The sequence below is a fragment of the Salmo trutta genome, chromosome 6, assembly GCF_901001165.1.
Source record: "Salmo trutta chromosome 6, fSalTru1.1, whole genome shotgun sequence".
In the NCBI taxonomy this organism is placed as follows: domain Eukaryota; kingdom Metazoa; phylum Chordata; class Actinopteri; order Salmoniformes; family Salmonidae; genus Salmo; species Salmo trutta.
This window is the reverse complement of record NC_042962.1, coordinates 11,604,471-11,625,147: the sequence shown is the minus strand read 5'-3', so window position 1 is coordinate 11,625,147 and position 20,677 is coordinate 11,604,471. Positions and strand designations below refer to the sequence as shown.

The 20,677-nt window shown below is 41.5% G+C and overlaps 1 protein-coding gene across 3 annotated transcripts in view; it reads left to right on the top strand.

The window, feature by feature from the left end:
• Nucleotides 1–450: 450 nt before the first annotated feature.
• LOC115195407 (hepatocyte nuclear factor 4-gamma) overlaps nucleotides 451–20,677 on the top strand; it is a 31,679-nt gene continuing 11,452 nt past the window's right edge. Inside the window, exons 1-3 of one of the 3 annotated variants that reach the window (XM_029755233.1) lie at nucleotides 451–686; nucleotides 16,048–16,213; nucleotides 16,434–16,528. In XM_029755233.1, the coding sequence (XP_029611093.1) occupies nucleotides 16,053–16,213; nucleotides 16,434–16,528 (256 nt within the window). In that variant the 5' untranslated portion in view covers nucleotides 451–686; nucleotides 16,048–16,052. Of the gene's footprint in view, nucleotides 687–10,895; nucleotides 11,288–16,047; nucleotides 16,214–16,433; nucleotides 16,529–20,677 lie in introns of those variants that run through there. The other 2 variants (XM_029755231.1, XM_029755232.1) reach the window with 2 other exon arrangements.

Sequence of the window (20,677 nt, the reverse complement as noted above, 5' to 3'; positions counted from 1 at the left end):
CTATGAACTCAGAGCCAAAACCTCGCTGTAATATTACTTACCTTTTAAACAGTACTTTAGCACCATCTGCTTATTTATATTGCTACACAACATAGTCTACTGTACTGTAGGTCTATTGCAGTTTGACTATATTGGACTAACATGTATTTTGTCTCATATTGGAATTTAAAATACAGTAAGTCGTGCCAATGACATTTCTCTCAATATGTCGATTTCAATCTTTGAAAAAACTTTGTGTAAGGCTACAGAGTATGTAAATATTGTAATAAATAAATAAATGGCTAAAATGTTACTGTTCTACTATTATTCTGTGAAACATTACCTCCTCCTCACCCTTTACCCTCGTCTCGACAGAATAGGCAAGGCTGACCACACACACACCTATATTATTTCCCCTCTCAGTTTTATGGAGGCCAGTTACTGTTTAACGTCCCCACCCTACTTTCAGTTTGTTTAGTAAATCGATCTAATGACAACCGAAGCCGGCACCCTCCAATGTGTCGCTCAATGAATTATAGGCCCATAGCTTTCCTTTCCAACCCTCCGTGTGTTGTTGCAACTACTCGCCCACGACTCTCTCATTTCGTGTGGTGACAAGGGGGACAAGTGTCAAAACTGGTGGCTAGTTTACAGGTGGACTAGCGTCCTGTTGGATTAATGCACATCACTGACGGACCAAGAGAAAGGTAAGCGGTCTCCTTTGAAATAATAAATAATTAACATATGATGTTTGTTGCCTAAATCTTATATGGTTCTGTGACTCGTTCATTTTGGTCTTTCGTTTGACCTATCGTCCGCAATGAATTAGTCGTGCTATCAGGGATCCTTGGGACGTCCCTACCCTAAACCCTATCTTTAACCCCTACCCTTACCATAACCCTTACCTAACCCTAACCTTAACTGTTACCTTAACAATTTTAAAGATGCGCTATGCAGAAATTGCTCAACCATTTCCTGGTTGCTACAATTCTGATAGTTTGTCTAATTTCAGTTTATGTGACAAAACAAGCAAATATAGTGTAGATAACCTTTGTACCATTTAAACCGCTGTGACGAATCTTTTCCATAAGCAAACATATTGTATTTTCAGCTGTTTGAAGCAGGGGTACAAAACCTAAAGTAAAGTATGAAAAAATAAATCTTAAGAATGGGAAGCATATAAATAGCACACACAGAACAGATCTGCCTCTTCTTAGACTTAGGCTCCGAAAAAGTTAAATATTGCAGCTCTAAAATGTCAACTTCAATGTGAAGGGGATTAATATGCGCTCCTCCGGTGACTGTAGAGGCGTGCTCAGACCAACAAACGTTTCGGAAAGTATTCAGACCCCTTGACTTTTTCCACATTTTGTTACGTTACAGCCTTATTCTAAAATTGATTAAATAGTTTTTTCCCCCTCATCAATCAACACACAATATCCCATAATGACAAAGCAAAAACAAGTTTTTAGAATCTTTGCAAATGTAAGAAAAAAAAAATGAAATTCCTTGTTTACATACTGCAAGTATTCAGACCCTTTTCTATGAGGCCCGAAATTGAGCTCAGTGCATCCTGTTTCCATTGATCATCCTTGAGATGTTTCTACAACTTGATTGGAGTCCACCTGTGGTAAATTCAATTGATTGGACATGATTTGGAAAGGCACACACCTGTCTATATAAGATCCCACAGTTGACAGTGCACGTCAGAGCAAAAACCAAGCCATGTGAACGAAGGAATTCTCCGTAGAGCTCCAAGACAGGAGTGTGTCGGGGCACAGATCTGGGGAAGGGTACCAAAAATGTTTTTCAGCATTGATGGTCCCCAAGAACACAGTGGCCTCCATCATACTTCAATGGAAGAAGTTTGGATCCACCAAGACTCTTCCTAGAGCTGGCCGCCCAGCCAAACTGAGCAATCGGGGGAGAAGGGCCTTGGTCAGGGATGTGACCAAGAACCTGATGGTCACTCTGACAGATCACCAGTGTTCCTCTGTGGAAATGGGAGAACCTTCCAAAAGGACAACCATCTCCGCAGCACTCCACCAATCAGGCCTTTATGGTAGGGTGACCATCCGGAAACCACTCCTCAGTAAAAGGCACATGGCAGCACGCTTGGAGTTTACCAAAGGCACCTAAAGGACTCTCAGTCCATGAGAAACAAGATTCTCTGGTTTGATGAAATCAAGATTGAACTCTTTGGCCTGAATGCGAAGCGTCACATCTGGAGGAAACCTGGCACCATCCCTATGGTGAAGCATGGTGGTGGCGGCATCATGCTGTGGGGATGTTTTTCATCAGCAGGGATTGGGAGACTAGTCAGGATCAAGGGAAAGATATATATATATTTTTTTTTATTTTTTTATTTTTTTATTTAACCTTTATTTAACTAGGCAAGTCAGTTAAGAACAAATTCTTATTTACAATGACGGCCTACCAAAAGGCAAAAGGCCTCCTGTGTGGACGTGGGATTAAAAAAATAAAAAAACATATATAAATATAAGACAAACACACATCACGACAAGAGAGACACAACACTACATAAAGACAGACCTAAGACAACAACATAGCAAGGCAGCAACACAACATGACAACAACATGGTAGCAACACATCATGGTAGCAGCACAAAACATGGTACACCAATATATCGCACAGACAACATCACAAAGATGAACGGAGCAAAGTACAGAGAGATCCTTGATGAAAACCTGCTCCAGAGCGCTCAGGACCTCAGACTGGGGCGAAGGTTCAGCTTCCAACAGAACGACGACCCTAAGCACACAGCCAAGACAACTCAGCAGTGGCTTCGGGACAAGTCTCTGAATATCCTTGAGTGACCCAGCCTGAACCCTATCGAACATCTCTGGAGAGACCTGAAAATAGCTGTGCAGCGATGCTCTGACAGAGCTTGAGAAGATCTGCAGAGAAGAATGGGAGAAACTTCCCAAATACAGCTGTGCCAAGCTTGTAGCATCATACCCAAGAAGACTCAAGGCTGTAATCACTGCGAAAGGTGCTTAAACAAAGTACTGAGTAAAGGGTCTGAATACTTATGCACCAAATGCACTGTATATACAGTACCAGTCCAACGTTTGGACACATACTCATTCCAGGGTTTTTCTTTATTTTTACTATTTTGTACATTGTAGAATAACAATGAAGACATTAAAACTATGAGATAACACATATGCAATCATGTATTAAGCAAAAAAAGTGTTAAACAGATCTAAATATTTTATATATTTGAGATTCTTCAAAGTAGCCACCCTTTGCCTTGATGACAGCTTTAAACACTAAAGGATGCCTAACATCCTAACGTTACTCCTTATAGTTGAAGGACCTTCCATGTTCTGTTTAGATGTGAATTGGCTCTCAGCCAAAACAGCCAAATACTCCATCTAAACGTGAATCGATTGTCATTTGTGGTACTGTTATAGAAACATAAAGCCGTCTACTCTCATATCACATCAAAATAATTTCACAAATGTAAAATACACACTTACTGTACTGATTTAACCAGTTTTAACACAGTTACAGTCTAACCTATTTTTCAGTGACAATACGTTTGTGGCATCTGTCTTCTGTTTACACACAGGTGTTCGGAAATGCAGATAGCTAATTAGCACAGGTAGTCTACTTTGTCTTCCGTTTGTTTTCCGTAAACAAGCTCTGTAACACAGAGATAGGGCCGTGTGGGAACCCTAACCCTATATAAAGGTGCGTATCAATTTAACCTTTGTTTTTTTGAAAATGATTTCTCACCAATATGAAAGATAAGGTCCTTATGCTTCCAAAAAAGTACCGCAAGCAATGCGTGTTAATGTTCAGGCCGAGCGTTGCGGCTCTTAACAACCCCCCCCCCATACAGAAGGTGCCTTCTTCTAATTACTTTTATGTGAAAATGAAATGCCAGTCATGATCAGAGGCTAGAACAGGCCCAGCTGCTGTTGCAGTGGTGCCTATGGGAGAGCCACCCCTTCACTGAGTTGGCCTAACGAACAGCAAAAACACAAGCCTATGTCAATCTACTATCCCCCTTAGTACAAAAGTTTACCTCTTCTATTCTGTGCAATAAATTAATATTCCAAACATAGTCTGGGAGAGTTGTGGGATGCGATAGATCCCAGATTAATATAACCACTAACATCAAAAAAACTTTTTTACAAAATCAGGCTGATGCAACAGATCAGAATGTTTAACTTAAAATGTTGATAAACTATTATGGTATTTCTTCACATTATAAGTGCAGCAGTGTGCACACGTAGGCTATAAATTGTTTTATTTTTTTTAGTAGGCTATTGGCTATAAGCGTGAATGTTCAACTAGTGGGAAAACACCATTATCAAAAGCGAACACAAACGTGATTATGCATGTAATGTGGCAGGTGGGCTATACAATAGCTTACTTTAATGCTACTTGCATGAATTCAATAATTGTGTGAGAACTTCCTCATACAGTTCCATAAAACATTTGTTTGCTCATGGCTGTAGTCAACCTCATTGTGCATGACTTCCTTATATTAGACCAATGGCTTTAAAGTAGCATTATACCCAACCAAGGGACGTCGGGCTGCAGATGGGCTGAAATCCACTCAGGATTGTGGCTTTAATACTGCATCTCTGTTGTTTAAAGGTGTCACCATGCAGGTAGGAAGGTCTTATCATTCCTGTCCATTAGGGCTACAGACAGATGGACGGACAGACAGACAGACAGACAGACCTAATTAATTAATTAATTAGCGGTAAGCTTTATGGCCCTGCGGTAGGGTTTTAGTTGCTAACACACCAACAATACATGTGACTACCTGCATGTGACCAGATAATTTCAGATAATTTCTGTTAATGTCAATGTTTTGTTTTTGGGCCAGTTTTGTTGAGGGGTCACTCTCTGGGCAGAGACTGTTGACTATAAATGCTCTGTGTTTGTATGATCCTTCATGTGATTGGGCTAGGTGCACCCTGAATTTGCATAACCTTTTTTCAATGGGCAGTAGAAGAGGAAGTCTTCCTAGTTCTGCCCTGTATGCAGATGTTTTTCTGTGGGTGTTTTGTCCCATGATATATATTTTCACTGTAATAGTGGTCCCCATATTTCACTGTAATAATGGTCCCCATATTTCACTGTAATAATGGTCCCCATATTTCACTGTAATAATGGTCCCCATATTTCACTGTAATAGTGGTCCCCATATTTCACTGTAATAATGGTCCCCATGTTTTCACTGTAATAATGGTCCCCGAATTTCACTGTAATAATGGTCCCCGAATTTCACTGTAATAGTGGTCCCCATATTTCACTGTAATAATGGTCCCCATATTTCACTGTAATAGTGGTCCCCATGTTTTCACTGTAATAATGGTCCCCGAATTTCACTGTACAAATGGTCCCCATATTTCACTGTAATAGTGGTCCCCATATTTCACTGTAATAGTGGTCCCCATATTTCACTGTAATAATGGTCCCCATATTTCACTGTAATAGTGGTCCCCATATTTCACAGGAATAATGGTCCCCATATTTCACTGTAATAATGGTCCCCATATTTCACTGTAATAGTGGTCCCAATATATCACTGTAACAGTGGTCCCCATATTTCACTGTAATAGTGGTCCCCATATTTCACTGTAATAATGGTCCCCATATTTCACTGTAATAGTGGTCCCCATGTTTCACTGTAATAGTGGTCCCCATATTTCACTGTAATAGTGGTCCCCATGTTTTCACTGTAATAGTGGTCCCCATATTTCACTGTAATAGTGGTCCCCATATTTCACTGTAATAGTGGTCCCCATATTTCACTGCAATAATGGTCCCCATATTTCACTGTAATAGTGGTCCCCATATTTCACTGCAATAATGGTGCCCATACAGTGAGGGAAAAAAGTATTTGATCCCCTGCTGATTTTGTACGTTTGTCCACTGGCAAAGAAATTATCAGTCTATAATTTTTAACCTGTCTGGGCTAGGGGGCAGTATTGAGAATTTTGGAAAAAATATGTTCCCATTTTTAACTGCCTCCTACACCAACTCAGAAGCTAGAATATGCATATTATTGTTCAGGTTTGGATAGAAAACACTCTGAATTTTCTAAAACTGTTTGAATGGTGTCTGTGAGTATAACAGAACTCCTATGGCAGGCAAAAACCTGACAAGGTTTCAAGCAGGAAGTACCCTGTCTGACAAGGAGTCGTGCGTCTTGCATCTTTTTATTGAAAAGTAAGGATCTTAGTTGTAACGTGACAATTCCCAGGGCTCCAATAGGCTCTCAGAGCCCGCGAAAAACCTGAAGGTTTACGAGGGAGCCTCAGGTTGAAACAGATTATCGCCTTTTGTAAGTGGCTGCTCCGAGGACCTTTGAATGATGCGCGTGCATGAGTCGCTTCTGAGGAGAAATTTTATTCGGCTGTTTAGGCTCAATGCATACTCCCGGTCGGAATATTATCACTTCTCTACGACATAAATGGCATAAAAATTGGTTTTAAACAGCGGTTGACATGCTTCGAAGTACGGTAATGGAATATTTAGACATTTTTGACACGCCAATGCGCCATGCGCGAGACCGTGAAGAAGCATTCTAGAACTCACGAACAAAACGTCGCTGTTTGGATATAACGATGGATTATTTGGGACCAAACCAACATTTGTTATTGAAGTAGAAGTCCTGGCAGTGTATTCTGATGAAGAACAAGCAAGGTAAGAACATTTTTCTTATAGGAAATGTGATTTTGGTGGAGGCTGACCTGGGTGGGTATCTAAATAGCTAGCCCTGTAATGCCGGGCTATGTACTTAGATTATTGCAAAATGTGCTTCATCCGAAAAGCTATTTTAAAATCGGACATATCGAGTGCATAGAGGAGTAATGTATCTATAATTCTTAAAATAATTGTTATGCTTTTTGTGAACGTTTATCGTGAGTAATTTAGCAAACTGTTAGTAAATTCAACGGAAGTTTGCCGGGGGTTATGCGTTTTCTGAACGTCACATGCTAATGCAAAAAGCTGTTTTTTGATATAAATATGAACTTGATTGAACAGACATGCATGTATTGTATAACACAATGTCCTAGGTGTGTCATCTGATGAAGATCATCAAAGGTTAGTGCTGCATTTAGCTGTGGTTTGGGTTTATGTGACATGATATGCTAGCTTGAAAAATGGCTGTATGATTTTTTCTGGCTGGGCACTCTGCTGACATAATCTAATGTTTTGCTTTCGTTGTAAAGCCTTTTTGAAATCGGACAGTGGGGTTAGATTAACGAGATTCTTGTCTTTAAATAGCTGTAAAATAGTCATATGTTTGAGAAATTGAAGTAATAGTATTTCTAACGATTCAAAAATCGCGCCACTGGAATTTCAGTAGCTGTTACGTAGGTGGGACGAAATCGTCCCACATACCCCAGAGAGGTTTTTAATGGTAGGTTTATTTGAACAGTGAGAGACAGAATAACAACAAAAAAATCCAGAAAACGCATGTAAAAAATGTTATAAATTGATTTGCATTTTAATGAGGGAAATAAGTATTTGACCCCCTCTCAATCAGAAACATTTCTAGCTCCCAGGTGTCTTTTATACAGGTAACGAGCTGAGATTAGGAGCACACTCTTAAAGGGAGTGCTCCTAATCTCAGTTTGTTACCTGTATAAAAGACACCTGTCCACAGAAGCAATCAATCAATCAGATTCCAAACTCTCCACCATGGCCAAGACCAAAAGAGCTCTCCAAGGATTTCAGGGACAAGATTGTAGACCTACACAAGGCTGGAATGGGCTACAAGACCATTGCCAAGCAGCTTGGTGAGAAGGTGACAACAGTTGAATTTTTTTTTTTTATATCCCAAAAGGCATTTTTATGTGCACCTAAGATTTTAAGTGATATTTATTTCCTTATGATTTGTCTTTTGGAAAAGCATAATTTGGCTCATGGTCACTGTCCCCTCTCTCTCTCTCTCTCTCTCTCTCTCTCTCTCTCTCTCTCTCTCTCTCAATGAAATTACATTTCAATTCAAGGGCTTTATTGGCATGGGAAACACATGTTAGTTAACATTGCCAAAGCAAGTGAAGTAGATAATAAACAAAAGTGAAATAAACAATAAAATTAACATGATGTGCAAATAGTAAAAGTTCAAAAGGGAAAATAAACATAATAATGGGTTGTATTTACAATGGTGTTTGTTCTTCACTGGTTGCCCTTTTCTTGTGGTAACAGGTCACAAATCTTGCAGCTGTTATGGCACACTGTGGTATTTCACCCAGTAGATATGGGAGTTTATCAAAATTGGGTTTGTTTTCACATTTTTTGTGGATCTGTGTATTCTGAGGGAAATATGTGGGTAGTGTACACTCACTCGCTCTCTCTCTATCTTTCTCTCTCTATCTTTTTCTCTCTCTCTCTCACTCGCTCTCTCTATATCTTTCTCTCTCTCTCACTCGCTCTCTCTCTATCTTTCTCTCTCTCTCACTCTCACTCGCTCTCTCTCTCTCACTCACTCGCTCTCTATCTTTCTCTCTCTCTCACTCGCTCTCTCTCTATCTTTCTCTCGCTCTCACTCGCTCTCTCTCTCTCTCTCTCGCTCTCTCTCTCTCTCTCTCTCTCTCTCTCTCTCGCTCTCTCTCTATCTTTCTCTCTCTCTCACTCGCTCTCTCTCTCTCACGCTCTCTCTCACTTGCTCTCTCTCGCTCTTAACTAATTGCACAGCAATCAGGTATATATCCCTACACTTTACTCACTACCCTCATGCCTTTTGCCCAACTCATAAACTGAATGATGCAGGCGATTCAATTATTTTATGTCCATTATAGTTCCTCAATCAGATTGCATGTCTCAAACAGCTACAGTGGCTTGTGAAAGTATTCACCCCCTTGGCATTTTTCCTATTTTGTTGCCTAACAAACTGGAATTAAAATAGATTTTTGGGGGGTTTGTATCATTTGATTTAAACAACATGCCTACTGTACCACTTTGAAGATGCAAAATATATTTTATTGTGGAACAAACAAGAAATAAAACAAAAAAACTGAACTTGAGCGTGCATAATTATTCACCCCCCCAAAGTCAATACTATGTAGAGCCACCTTTTGCAGCAATTACAGCTGCAAATCTCTTGGGGTTTGTCTCTATAAGGTTGGCACATCTAGCCACTGTGATTTTTTCCCATTCTTCAGTGCAAAACTGCTCCAGTTCCTTCAAGTTGGATGGGTTCCGCTGGTGTACAGAAATCTTTAAGTCACACCAGAGATTCTCAATTGGATTGAGGTCTGAGCTTTGACTAGGCATTTCCAAGACATTTCAATGTTTCCCCTTTAACCACTTGAGTGTTGCTTTAGCTGTATGCTTAGGGTCATTGTCCTGCTGGAAGGTGAACCTCAGTCCCAGTCTCAAGTCTCTGGAAGACTGAAACAGGTTTTTCTCAAGAATTTCCCTGTATTTAGCACCATCCATCATTCCTTCAGTTCTGACCAGTTTCCCAGTCCCTGCCAATGAAAAACATGGTGGGATCATGTTCTCGGGGTGATGAGACGTATTGGGTTTGCGCCAGACATAGTGTTTTCCTTGATGGCCAAAAAGCTAAATTTTTGTCTCATCTGACCAGAGTACCTTCTTCCATATGTTTGGGGAATCTCTCCCACATGCCTTTTGGCAAACACCAAATGTATTTGCTTATGGCCACTTTTCCGTAAAGCCCAGTTCTGTGGAGTGTACGGCTTAAATTGGTTTCATGGACAGATACTCCAATCTCGGCTGTGGAGCTTTGCAGCTCCTTCAGGGTTATCTTTGGTCTCTTTGTTGCCTCTCTGATTAATGCCCTCCTTGCCTGAGTTTTGGTGGGCGGCCCTCTCTTGGCAGGTTTGTTGTGGTGCCATATTCTTTCAATTTTTTAATAATGGATTTAATGGTGCTCCGAGGGCTGTTCAAAGTTTCGGATATATTATTATAACCCAACCCTGATCTGTACTTATCCACAACTTTGTCCCTGATCTGTTTGGCGAGCTCCTTGGTCTTCATGGTGCCACTTGCTTGGTGGTGCCCCTTGCTTAGTGGTGTTGCTGACTCTGGGGCCTTTCCGAACAGATGTATATATATTGAGATCATGTGACACTTAGATTGCACACAGGTGGACTTTCTTTAGCTAATTATGTGACTTCTGAAGGTAATTGGTTACACCAGATCTTATTTAGGGGCTTCATAGCATACATATGCAGCCACCACTTTTCTTTTTTTTTTAAACAAGTAATTTTTTTCATTTAACTTCACCAATTTAGACTATTTTGTGTATGTCCATTACATGAAATCCAAATAAAAATCCATTTCAATTACAGATTGTAATGCAACAAAATAGGAAAACCGCCAAGGGGGTGAATACTTTTGCAAGGCACTGAATTTAGTGCAGTGAAACTATGTGACTGGTAGTAAGAGTAGGGAGATAACTATGTGTTGTCTGTACAGAAGGATTTGATCAGTGGCTTCCATAGAGGGAAGTTAATGGGAGTCAATGGGTATTCCCTAGTTTCACTTAGAGAGTCTGCTTAATCAATGGAAGTTATCAGTGGTGTTTTTCTCTGTGCTCTGCCTCCCTGGAGATTAGATGTGATCATGGTAGAGGCTGTTGTATTGCTTGACTATTGATTTGATTAGGCAGACTATGTAGGCCACAGCATACTGGCGACACAAACACCAACACACGCATGCCCACACACCCCCTTAATGACACCGTCTCCACCCTGTCAAACTTGCCAATATGCCTCAGGAAAAGAGAGAGATTGGAGAGGGAAGGGAATATCCATCTCTCCAGCCCTGTGATAAGTGAGGGAAAGAAGGACAGATTAAATAAGAAGCGATAAGGTGAGAAGTCTTTGCCAAGGCCCCACCCACTTTCTTAGAAAAGTACCAATCAAATGGCAGGGAACTTAGTTTACCTTCTACACTCCAGACGGTGGAAGAACTGAATGTGACAGAGGAATATGAAAAAGAGAGAGGAAGAGAAGAGTAGGGAGACCAAGCCAGACAAGAAGTGGTAAAGGAATAGAAATAGTGTTAGGAAAATACATTGGAACAAATTCAAGGGAGACAGAGAAAAGGGAGGCAGAGGAAAAGAGTTAGAGAGAGAAAGAGAGAGAGAGAAAGAAAGAGAGAGAACGAGGGAGAGAGAATGACAGTGACAGAGGGATAGAAAGTGAGGGTTGAAGTATCTGTCTGTGTCAGTGAGTAATTCCTTGTTGGACATGAATGTAGCCAACTACAGTGAGGGACTGGACCCAACGTACAGCACCCTGGGCTTCGAACACGCTGACATCCTATATGGTGGGGGAGGTGAGTGGACTGGACACACACTCACGGTCTACTAAAATGACAGGTTAACAGGTGCTGGCATCATATCTGTGTGGTCAGTTTGTGTCTTCTGAAATGTAAGGTCAGATATTCTTCATCCTGATCCCTCTACCAGCAGTCAATAAATGATTTGTAGAAATACAATATCTGAATTCTGACTTCAGTAAAAAGCCTAAAGTCAACTTGACCTTTTTCCTTGTAAGCTTCATATAGACATTAAAATATGATATTGTGCATTTAGTCCAGTAGATAAGCTCCCAAAAAAGACCATATTGTTCAATTTGGTATAAAAGCGTGAAAATTGGCACACCTGTATAATTTGTCTTGCTGAACAAAACCTGATATAGTGCCATTTCAGCAAAGGCTTGCGTCGGCCTTAAAGGTCAATGGTGATAATGCGTTTTGGGTCATGACTTCCTTTTTGTTGGGTCTACATGGCCCCAAAATAGCTTAACAATTTTATATTGGTTTTAGAGGAGCAAATTTGATCAACAACAAAAACCATATAGTCTTTGTTTTTACCTTGATGAGCACACCAATGATGAAAAACCATCAACAGATTTCGCAGTAAAATTGGGATATTTTCATTTTCAAAGTATCTTTTTACACTAGTTAAATACAGTGATTTGGGGAGTCTCCCACATGCCTTTTGGCGAACACCATGTTGCTTATGTTTTTCTCATACCGCTCAGGAAGGAGATGCGTTCTGTCTCCTAGAGATGAACACACTTTGGTGCGAGGCTTGCAATCTGAGAACACCATCCCAACTGTGAAGCACGGTGGTGGCAGCATCACGTTGTGGGGATGCTTTGCTGCAGGAGGGACTGGTGCACTTCACAAAATAGATCAGCATCATGAGGTTAGAAAATTATGTGCATATGTTGAAGCAAAATCTCAAGACATCAGTCAGGAAGTTAAAGCTTGGTCGCAAATGGGTCTTCCAAATGGACAATAACCCCAATCATACTACCAAAGTTGTGGCAAAATGGCTTAAGGTCAACAAATTCAAGGGTTTGGAGTGGCCATCACAATGCCCTGACCTCAATCCTATCAAAAATTTGTGGGCAGAACTGAAAAAGTGTGTGCGAGCAAGGAGGCCTACAAACCTGACTCAGTTACACCAGCTCTGTCAGGAGGAATGGGCCAAAATTCACCCAACTTATTGTGGGAAGCTTGTGGAAGGCTACCCGAAACATTTGAACCGGGCTAAACAATTTAATGGCAATGCTACCAAATACTAATTGAGTGTATGTAAACTTCTGACCCACTGGGAATGTGATGAAAGAAATAAAAGCTGAAATAAATCATTCTCTCTACTGTTATTCTGACATTTCACATTCTTAAAATAAAGTGGTGATCCTAACTGACCTAAAACAGGGAATTATTACTAGGATTAAATGTCAGGAATTGTGAAAAACTGAGTTTAAATGTATTTGCCTAAGGTGTATGTAAACTTCCAACTTAAACTGTATCTCTATGTCACGTCCTGACCAGTAATAGGGGTTATTTGTTATTGTAGTTTGGTCAGGACGTGGCAGGGGGTATTTGTTTTATGTGGTTCGGGGGTTGTGTGTATGTAGAGGGGTGTTTTATTTATGTGTTCTGGGGTTTTGGTGTATGTTCTTGTTTTGGTATTCTAGGTTTTTCTAGTTTGTGTATTTCTTTGTTGGTCTGTGTGGCTCTCGATCAGGAACAGCTGTACATCTTTGTTCCTGATTGTGAGTCATATATAGGGAGCTTGTTTTCACCTGGTTGATTGTGGGTAGTTGTATTTGCACTGCTGCTGTTTAGCCTGCAAATCTGTTAGCTGTTGTTCTTTGTTTATAGTTTTTCCGTGTTCGCTATAATAAATATAATTATGAGCACGCAACCCGCTGCACCTTGGTCTAATCACTTCGACAGCCATGGCAGAACTACCCACCAAACACGGACCAAGCAGCGGAGGAAGGAGCAATGGGTGGACTGTCGTGAGTCATGGACTTGGGAGGAGATTCTGGCCGGAGAGGGCCCATGGAGGAAGTCTGGTGAGGACCGGGAACGCTACTGGGGAACACGGCTGGTGAGGAAGCCGGAGAGGCACCCCCAATACATTTTTTTGGGGGGGCACACGGGTAGTTTGGCTGGGCCAAGGGTGAGCCCTAAGCCAGCTCCCCGTGGTTATTATGGGGAACGTATGGAGTGGAGAGCGCAGAGGTATGTTGAAGTGCGCACGATCTCGCCCATACGCACGCACAGTCCGGTGCGAGTGATCCCAGCCCCTCGCAAGTGCCGTGCTAGAGTGGGCATCCAGCCTGGTAGGAGGATGCCTGCGCAGCGCATCTGGTCACCGGTGCGCCTCCTAGGTACACGCTACCCTACGCCGGCTCTACGCACGGCAATCATCAGGCCCCTGCACAGCCCAGTTCTCCCTGTACCAGCACTCCGCTCGTACAGGGCTACTAGTTCCATCCAGCCAGGACGGGTTGTGCAGGAGGTGCGATCGAGACCGCCACTGCGCCTCCACGGCCCGGTAAATCCAGTACCGGCACCACGCACCAGGCCTCCAGTGCGTTAGCCCAATCCAATTCAGCCTGTTCCCGCTCCTCGCACTAGCCTTAAAGTGCGTGTCTCCAGTCTGGTAGCTCCACTACCAGCCCCATGCACTAAGCTTCCAGTGCGTCAGCTCAGTCCCGAGCTTCCGACGACAGTACTCCGTCCAGAGTGTCCGACGACAGTACCTCGTCCAGAGTGCCCGACGACAGTGTCTAGTCCGGAACCGAGTGAGACGGCTTACTGTCCGGAAGCAAGTGAGACGGCCTACTGTCCGACACCGAGTGAGACGGCCTACAGTCTGGCACCGAGTGAGACGGCCTACAGTTCGGCACTGAGTGAGACGGCCTACAGTTCGGCACCGAGTGAGACGGCCTACAGTTCGGCACCGAGTGAGACGGCCTACAGTCTGGCACCGAGTGAGTCTGCCTACGGCCCGGAACCGAATGAGTCGCCCTACAGTCCAGGGTCTACCGTGACACGAATCAGGCCTAGGTATTTGGGAGGAGTGGACTGGTCAGGGGGTGACTATTTGCATTGACCCCCCCACCTCCCATTTATACGCCGCTGCTACTCTCGGTTTATTATCTGTGTATAGTGACTTTACCTCTAACTAGATGTACATATTACCTCAATTACCTCGTACCTATGCACACCGACTCGATACTGGTACCTTGTGTATATAGCCAACTTATCATTACTCATTGTGTATTTATTCCTCTTGTTTAACAAAAGTTTTCATTATTTTTCTCTCTGCATTGTTGGGAAGTAAGCATTAATTAAGCAAGCATTTGCACCTGTTGTTTAAGAAGCATGTGATAAATACAATTTGATTTGATTTTCTAGGGCGACAGTTTTCCAATATGGCCGCCAACCAGCTCCATGGCTGTATTTCCATAGATAATTGCTCTGTAATGCACACTGGTGGCTTAAAAGGTGGTGTGGAGAAATGCGGTGTGGAGAACACAATCAAATTGCCAAAATATGCACACAATTCTTTTTGCCATCCAGCTCCATTGGGCTAAATTAGATCAGCTTCACTTGTCTGAATAACATTGATGATTGTCATTTGTCATTCTGCTTATACACTCACAATCCCTAATGCAATTTAAAAAAACTGTTGAATATTGTATTATCCATTCATTCATAATCCATGAATGATAAGAGGTCTGTTTTGATAGGAATCTGCAGTGTGTCGTAAAGACAGGTTTATTGTGGGCCTACAGTATGAGAAGAAGTTGGGACATCGACTGATGTCATCTCAACACGACTGATTAAAGGAATATTAAAGGGCAGTTGGTCAAACATTTACTTTATTCTCTTTGGCATTGTCAAGATGTATTCTTCCAACTTGGACATGGTTGGTGTATGCAGGAAAATGTCTGGTGTGAGTTGAGATATGACTGCACAGATTACTTTAGATTAGATATATTCCTGTGTTTGTTGTCTTTGTTGTTATGTGATCTGATGGTTCTGGTCTTGAGACCACTTCAAATCACATGTGGCCTGGGTCTTTGTCTAAAAACACTGGTTCTTGTTCTCAGCCTGGGTCTGCAGGGGTTGTGACTTGGCCTGATTCTAGAGTTTTGAGGTCCCTTCTCTTGACTTCCTATCTGATGCCATGTAGATACAAAAAACCTAGATAACATGGCTTTGGAGTGTGGTTTAAAATTATTGCTGTCTTTCACATGTATCTCAGATCTTGTATTAACTTTTATTTATTTAGGGTAGCCCAATTGAGACCAGAGTGTCATTCCCAGTAGTACCCTGAGTACAAACATTTTCACACAAACAGGAAGAAAAAATTACATTACATATAAAACAAGAAGAATAAAAAAAGTAACCACTAGGCACAACCTCAACACCACAATTTCAACAAATAAACCAGATGAAAGCTGTCCGAATCAAACTAGTTCCCACTGTCCACCATACTGTAATAGGCAGATAGCAGTCAGCTAGCACAAAGCTACAGAGTCTCTGTCCTTCTCTTCCTCTGTCTAGACGCCTTGATTTCCCATGCACAAAACTAATTACTGATTTCTCTATTTGAACTGAAGAGGTTTTTCTGATGCCAGAAGGATGTGTGTGTCTGGTGAGAGCGTCTGTGCGTGCAACCTTTACTGTGACCATAAAACGTGCATTAGCTCCCCTGCACTAACACCTAGACTTAAGCTCAGCAGGCTAACCCAGTCTTTTGGTAATGTGTGTTCTAGACAGTATGCCAGCGGAGCCGGGCCTGTCCCAGGCAGATGTAGTGAACGGTAACTGTGCTATCTGTGGAGACAAAGCTACAGGGAAACACTATGGCGCCTCCAGCTGTGACGGATGTAAAGGTTTCTTCAGACGCTCCATACGCAAGAACCACATCTACTCCTGCAGGTAGGTGTGTGTGTTCAGCCTACAGCTGCATCCACCAGAGCCTATGTCTACGATAACATCAGACATAATATGAGATGTTAACGTCACAGTAATCATTACGCTGCTGCAGGTAGAGAAGTCACTAGTTGGTGGTGCTGGAATGAACAGAACTACAAGGAAGGCCCATAGAGTTCAAATATTGACAGGGATCCTGTATGTGTATCTGTCTGTGTGTCTCCAGGTTTAACCGTCAGTGTGTGGTCGACAAGGACAAGAGGAACCAGTGTCGGTTCTGCAGGCTCCACCAGTGTTTCAGAGCTGGCATGAAGAAAGAAGGTTGGCCACATCAAACCAGTACTACTGAATATCAATACAATACCATCAATATACAGACTTTTGTTCCAGCCCAGCACTAACTCTGTACTCACAAACTGAAACTATGGATGTTGGGTGGCTGGGAGGCGGAATATACGGATGCTGGGTGGCTGAGACTATGGATACTGGGAGGCTAGGAGGCTGAAACTATGGATGCTGGGTGGCTGAAACTATGTATACCGGGTGGCTGGGAGGCTGAAACGATGGATACTGGGAGGCTGAAACTATGTTTACTGGGTGGCTGGGAGGCTGAAACTACAGTGGTTCCTCCTTTAAAAGTTGTGAGCTTACACTTAGAGGTATCCACTTAGAGGTATCCACTTAGAGGTATCCACTTAGAGGTATCCACTTAGAGGTATCCACTTAGAGGTATCCACTTAGAGGTATCCACTTAGAGGTATCCAGCGTCACTGCTTCATTGCTCCAGACCAACGCAAGGGGGAGTTAGAGCACTCATTATGCATTTGGGTCCCAAGGCTTTCATATGACCAATCATATCAAGTGGTTCCAATGACGAATTTGATGCGAGCCATCCGTCGCTGGTGACTTTCTTCAGTGAAGATGGCTGACAAAACATTACCATGGATGCAAATGTAAGTAATTATAATGTCATAACAAGTCAAGCAAAAAATTTAGAATTGAGAGGAATATGATGATTGTGCATATTGTGCAAATGATTGTGCATATTTTTTGGTCATGAAGTTAATTTACGAAAATCGCTATTTAGCAAGTTAGCTGACTTGCTAACATTAGCCACCTAGCTAGCTAGTGTTATGACATGAGTATGAAATTGTAATTTGTGTTGTTTAATGTTTTAGGGACTCCTGAGAAAACCAGCAAACCAGGCTGTCATCTTGTAAAATAGTGGCTGTAAAGAATCTAGCTAACTAAAGCATTTACTGCAAATTGAATGTACAATTGTGTAAGCTTGCCTTGCTTATATTTGCCATGCAATGCAGCTGAAATAACATAGCTAGCTAACTATTTAGTTTCTTATTGTGTAGTGGAGGATAAAAATAACTCTATGCCTATGGATGTGTAGCGAGCTACAGTATGTAGCCGATCTGTTTATGGACCCTAAAACATTTGGTATGAATATTAGTTCAGAACTTATGAACCTCAGCTATCATAGTTGATGTATCGACTTCAAGTCTGATTGACATTAATGAAGCCTATGGATTGAGTAGAATATAATAAGTTTATTGTGCCAAGGATTCAAGTCCTATATACATGTACTGTAGTTATTACCACGCATGAGATCCCCACATTGTAGCCTGTACATTGAATATATTCACTGATCATGTACTCTTCCTTGGCAAATAAAGGTGCGGTTCAGGAATGAATCTCTGTGAGACATTCTTTTTCAGTCATATCTAATACCAGCTGTATCAAACTCCATTCTTTGAATGATGCTGTGTCTGCATGTATGTATTACAATTATACACTAAAACAGTGTTTACCACTCCTGCTCCTGGGACATCAATGATTCCACATTGTAACTATGCAAAAGACTAGAAACATGATTTAAGTAAAGGCTGATTTGTAATTCATATATACAGATAAAAACAGTACACTACACTTCCTATACATATCTAACTCCCTTCATCTGCATTAATCTGAGGACACAGGATAGTATTTCAATGAGATACTTAATTTCAACCAGTGGAGAATGTGAAACGCTTTATTGAGAGAAGTTCTTTATCCAGATGTTATAAATATATAATACATGCATTATAAATATTATAATTGTAATATTATATTATAAATACAAGTTCAATCTGTACTTCAATGCACATATGGTGTGCATTATAAACAAAAGAGGAAGAAAGAGGAGGTGGGGAGAGAGGTAAAACAGAGGAGCAGGGAAGACAGCATATGATTAATGAATTACAGTACTACCCTAATATTCTCTCAGTTCATCACGATTACATAATAGTGCCTCTAGTGGTGTCTTCTAACCAGCCTTCGGCTCCCAGTCGGCCCGAAAGTTATCTTAAGTGCGGGTGAGGTGGCAATGATGGGACTGGCTTCCTCTCTCACAACAAAACATACCCCTAGAAGAGAGACTGATGGATAGAGAGAGAGCATGATTAAGCTTTGTTTTTTTTTCTAGCACAGTCAGTCATCATAATCATCAGGAGGTGAAATGCAAAACTGACCTTGGATCATTAACTCTGGGACTACTACATCTCTCTGTATTTCAATGTAAAGCATATCTTTAATTATACTTCATGTTGACCCGACAATGGGACCTCTCACCTATGATCATGCTGTGCCCTCTGTGTCAGCCAGTTCAGATGCGGGAGGGGTTCACCAACACAGCTGATATAACCTAGAGGATTTAGGGAGAAGGGGCAGAGGGATGAAGTGAAGGAGAGAGACTGTTATTGAGAAAATAAGGTAGTTAAAGAGACAGTGTTCAACAGGAATCTGTGTGTGTGTAGTCTCACCTGGTGTCCACACTAAGTGGCTACAGAGTACTTTATGCTGAAAAACAGACACATGAGGACAAACAATAGAAGATAATATCATTATTAGACTTTTACATTATCAGATCACAAATGAATACATAAATACCACTTGAAGCTTGATGATGACCTGATCATTTGAATCAGTTGTGTAGTGCTAAGACAACAGCTGGTGAGGTGTCAGGTTCACCTCTGTACTTAAAGGGTGATAATTCCAACTCTCCGTGAAATGCTGCAGATCTGCCCGCAGATGAGGTAGGAACACATATCCCACACAGAAGAGGGGGATAGAATTCGACAGGTCAAGGTAGCCTTCTTCCTCCAAACTGTGCAGCAAGTTGTAGTACTGAAATGTCACAGCACTCCAAACATCTCTCCATAAGTGTTCCACTCTAACAGAGAGAAAGAAAAGTTTTTTTGGGGGGGGGGGGGCTAATCTCTGTGGTTCTGTGGTCTTCCTCCATGAATACTAAACACCGAGGTGGGTCCGAGGTTATAGAAATGCAAGTTGTGTGTGCCTCTGTGAGTGGTTACTGACTGTATGTAACACAGACACCTATCTGAGTGTATGTGAAACATTTAAATATAGAGGGCTATGTGTCTCACCACTTGAGACTCACCAGGGAAATCATGACTTGGCAGCAACAGGAGCTTGAAAGTCCAGTGAAAATGGCTGAGTGTTTATGTGGTGTAAATCTGAAAATTAGCAGCTGACATCTTAAGGGTTTTTTAATTAATCAATGTGAGACAGATTCCATGTACAACAAGACAGGCAGAGAGGAAGAGAGAAAAAGAACACAGAACAGTTTAATTACCTCTGGTTATGGACACTTTTGCCAGCAATAAAGCTTCCACAGCCTGTTCCTCGGACAGTGAACATACATCTGGCAATATCTAAATTTTTGACCCAAAAATGACACATTTTTTGACACATTTTTAAACTAACTTCTTAGATTTGATGGAGACATTATACATCTTAGTACCTTATCAATTTATGATTTGTATCAATGTGGACGAGAGACAGGGGAGAAGGAACAGAGTATTTTTGCCAAGCAATGCAACGAAGCTGGATCATTCTGGCAATGATACCTGCACCGTCTACACGCTGCAAAGACTCCCTAAACTCTTTGCCATTGTACACGATGGCCCATTGCTCTGAGACTTCATTTGACCATTCTAAAGCCCGCATGGGGCATCCTTGCCTTAATGGCGCTGACTTTCTGGTCTAACTCTTCATCTGATGTATCAGATTAGCATTTCATGACAGACATTTTGTTCTTTCATCCTTCTGTAAAAAACGCTAACCGTTACACTGTCATGAAATATGATTATATATTGACTCTGAAACAAATAGGACATAGCCTGCTTATGAGTTGCCATGAAAGAAAGTTAGATGAGTTCAACTGAAAATGGCGAGAACAGGCTTTCGTAGCTAAATGTGTTTGGTTAATCTGAGAATAATAATTGCATGATTTATCATTCTACGGTATGTATGTATGTATGTATGTATGTATGTATGTATGTATGTATGTATGTATGTATGTATGTATGTATGTATGTATGTATGTATGTATCTAGGCAATATAGTAGAATGTTATGAACCAACACTGAATCGTAGGAGCTGACTACTAGCTATGTAGAA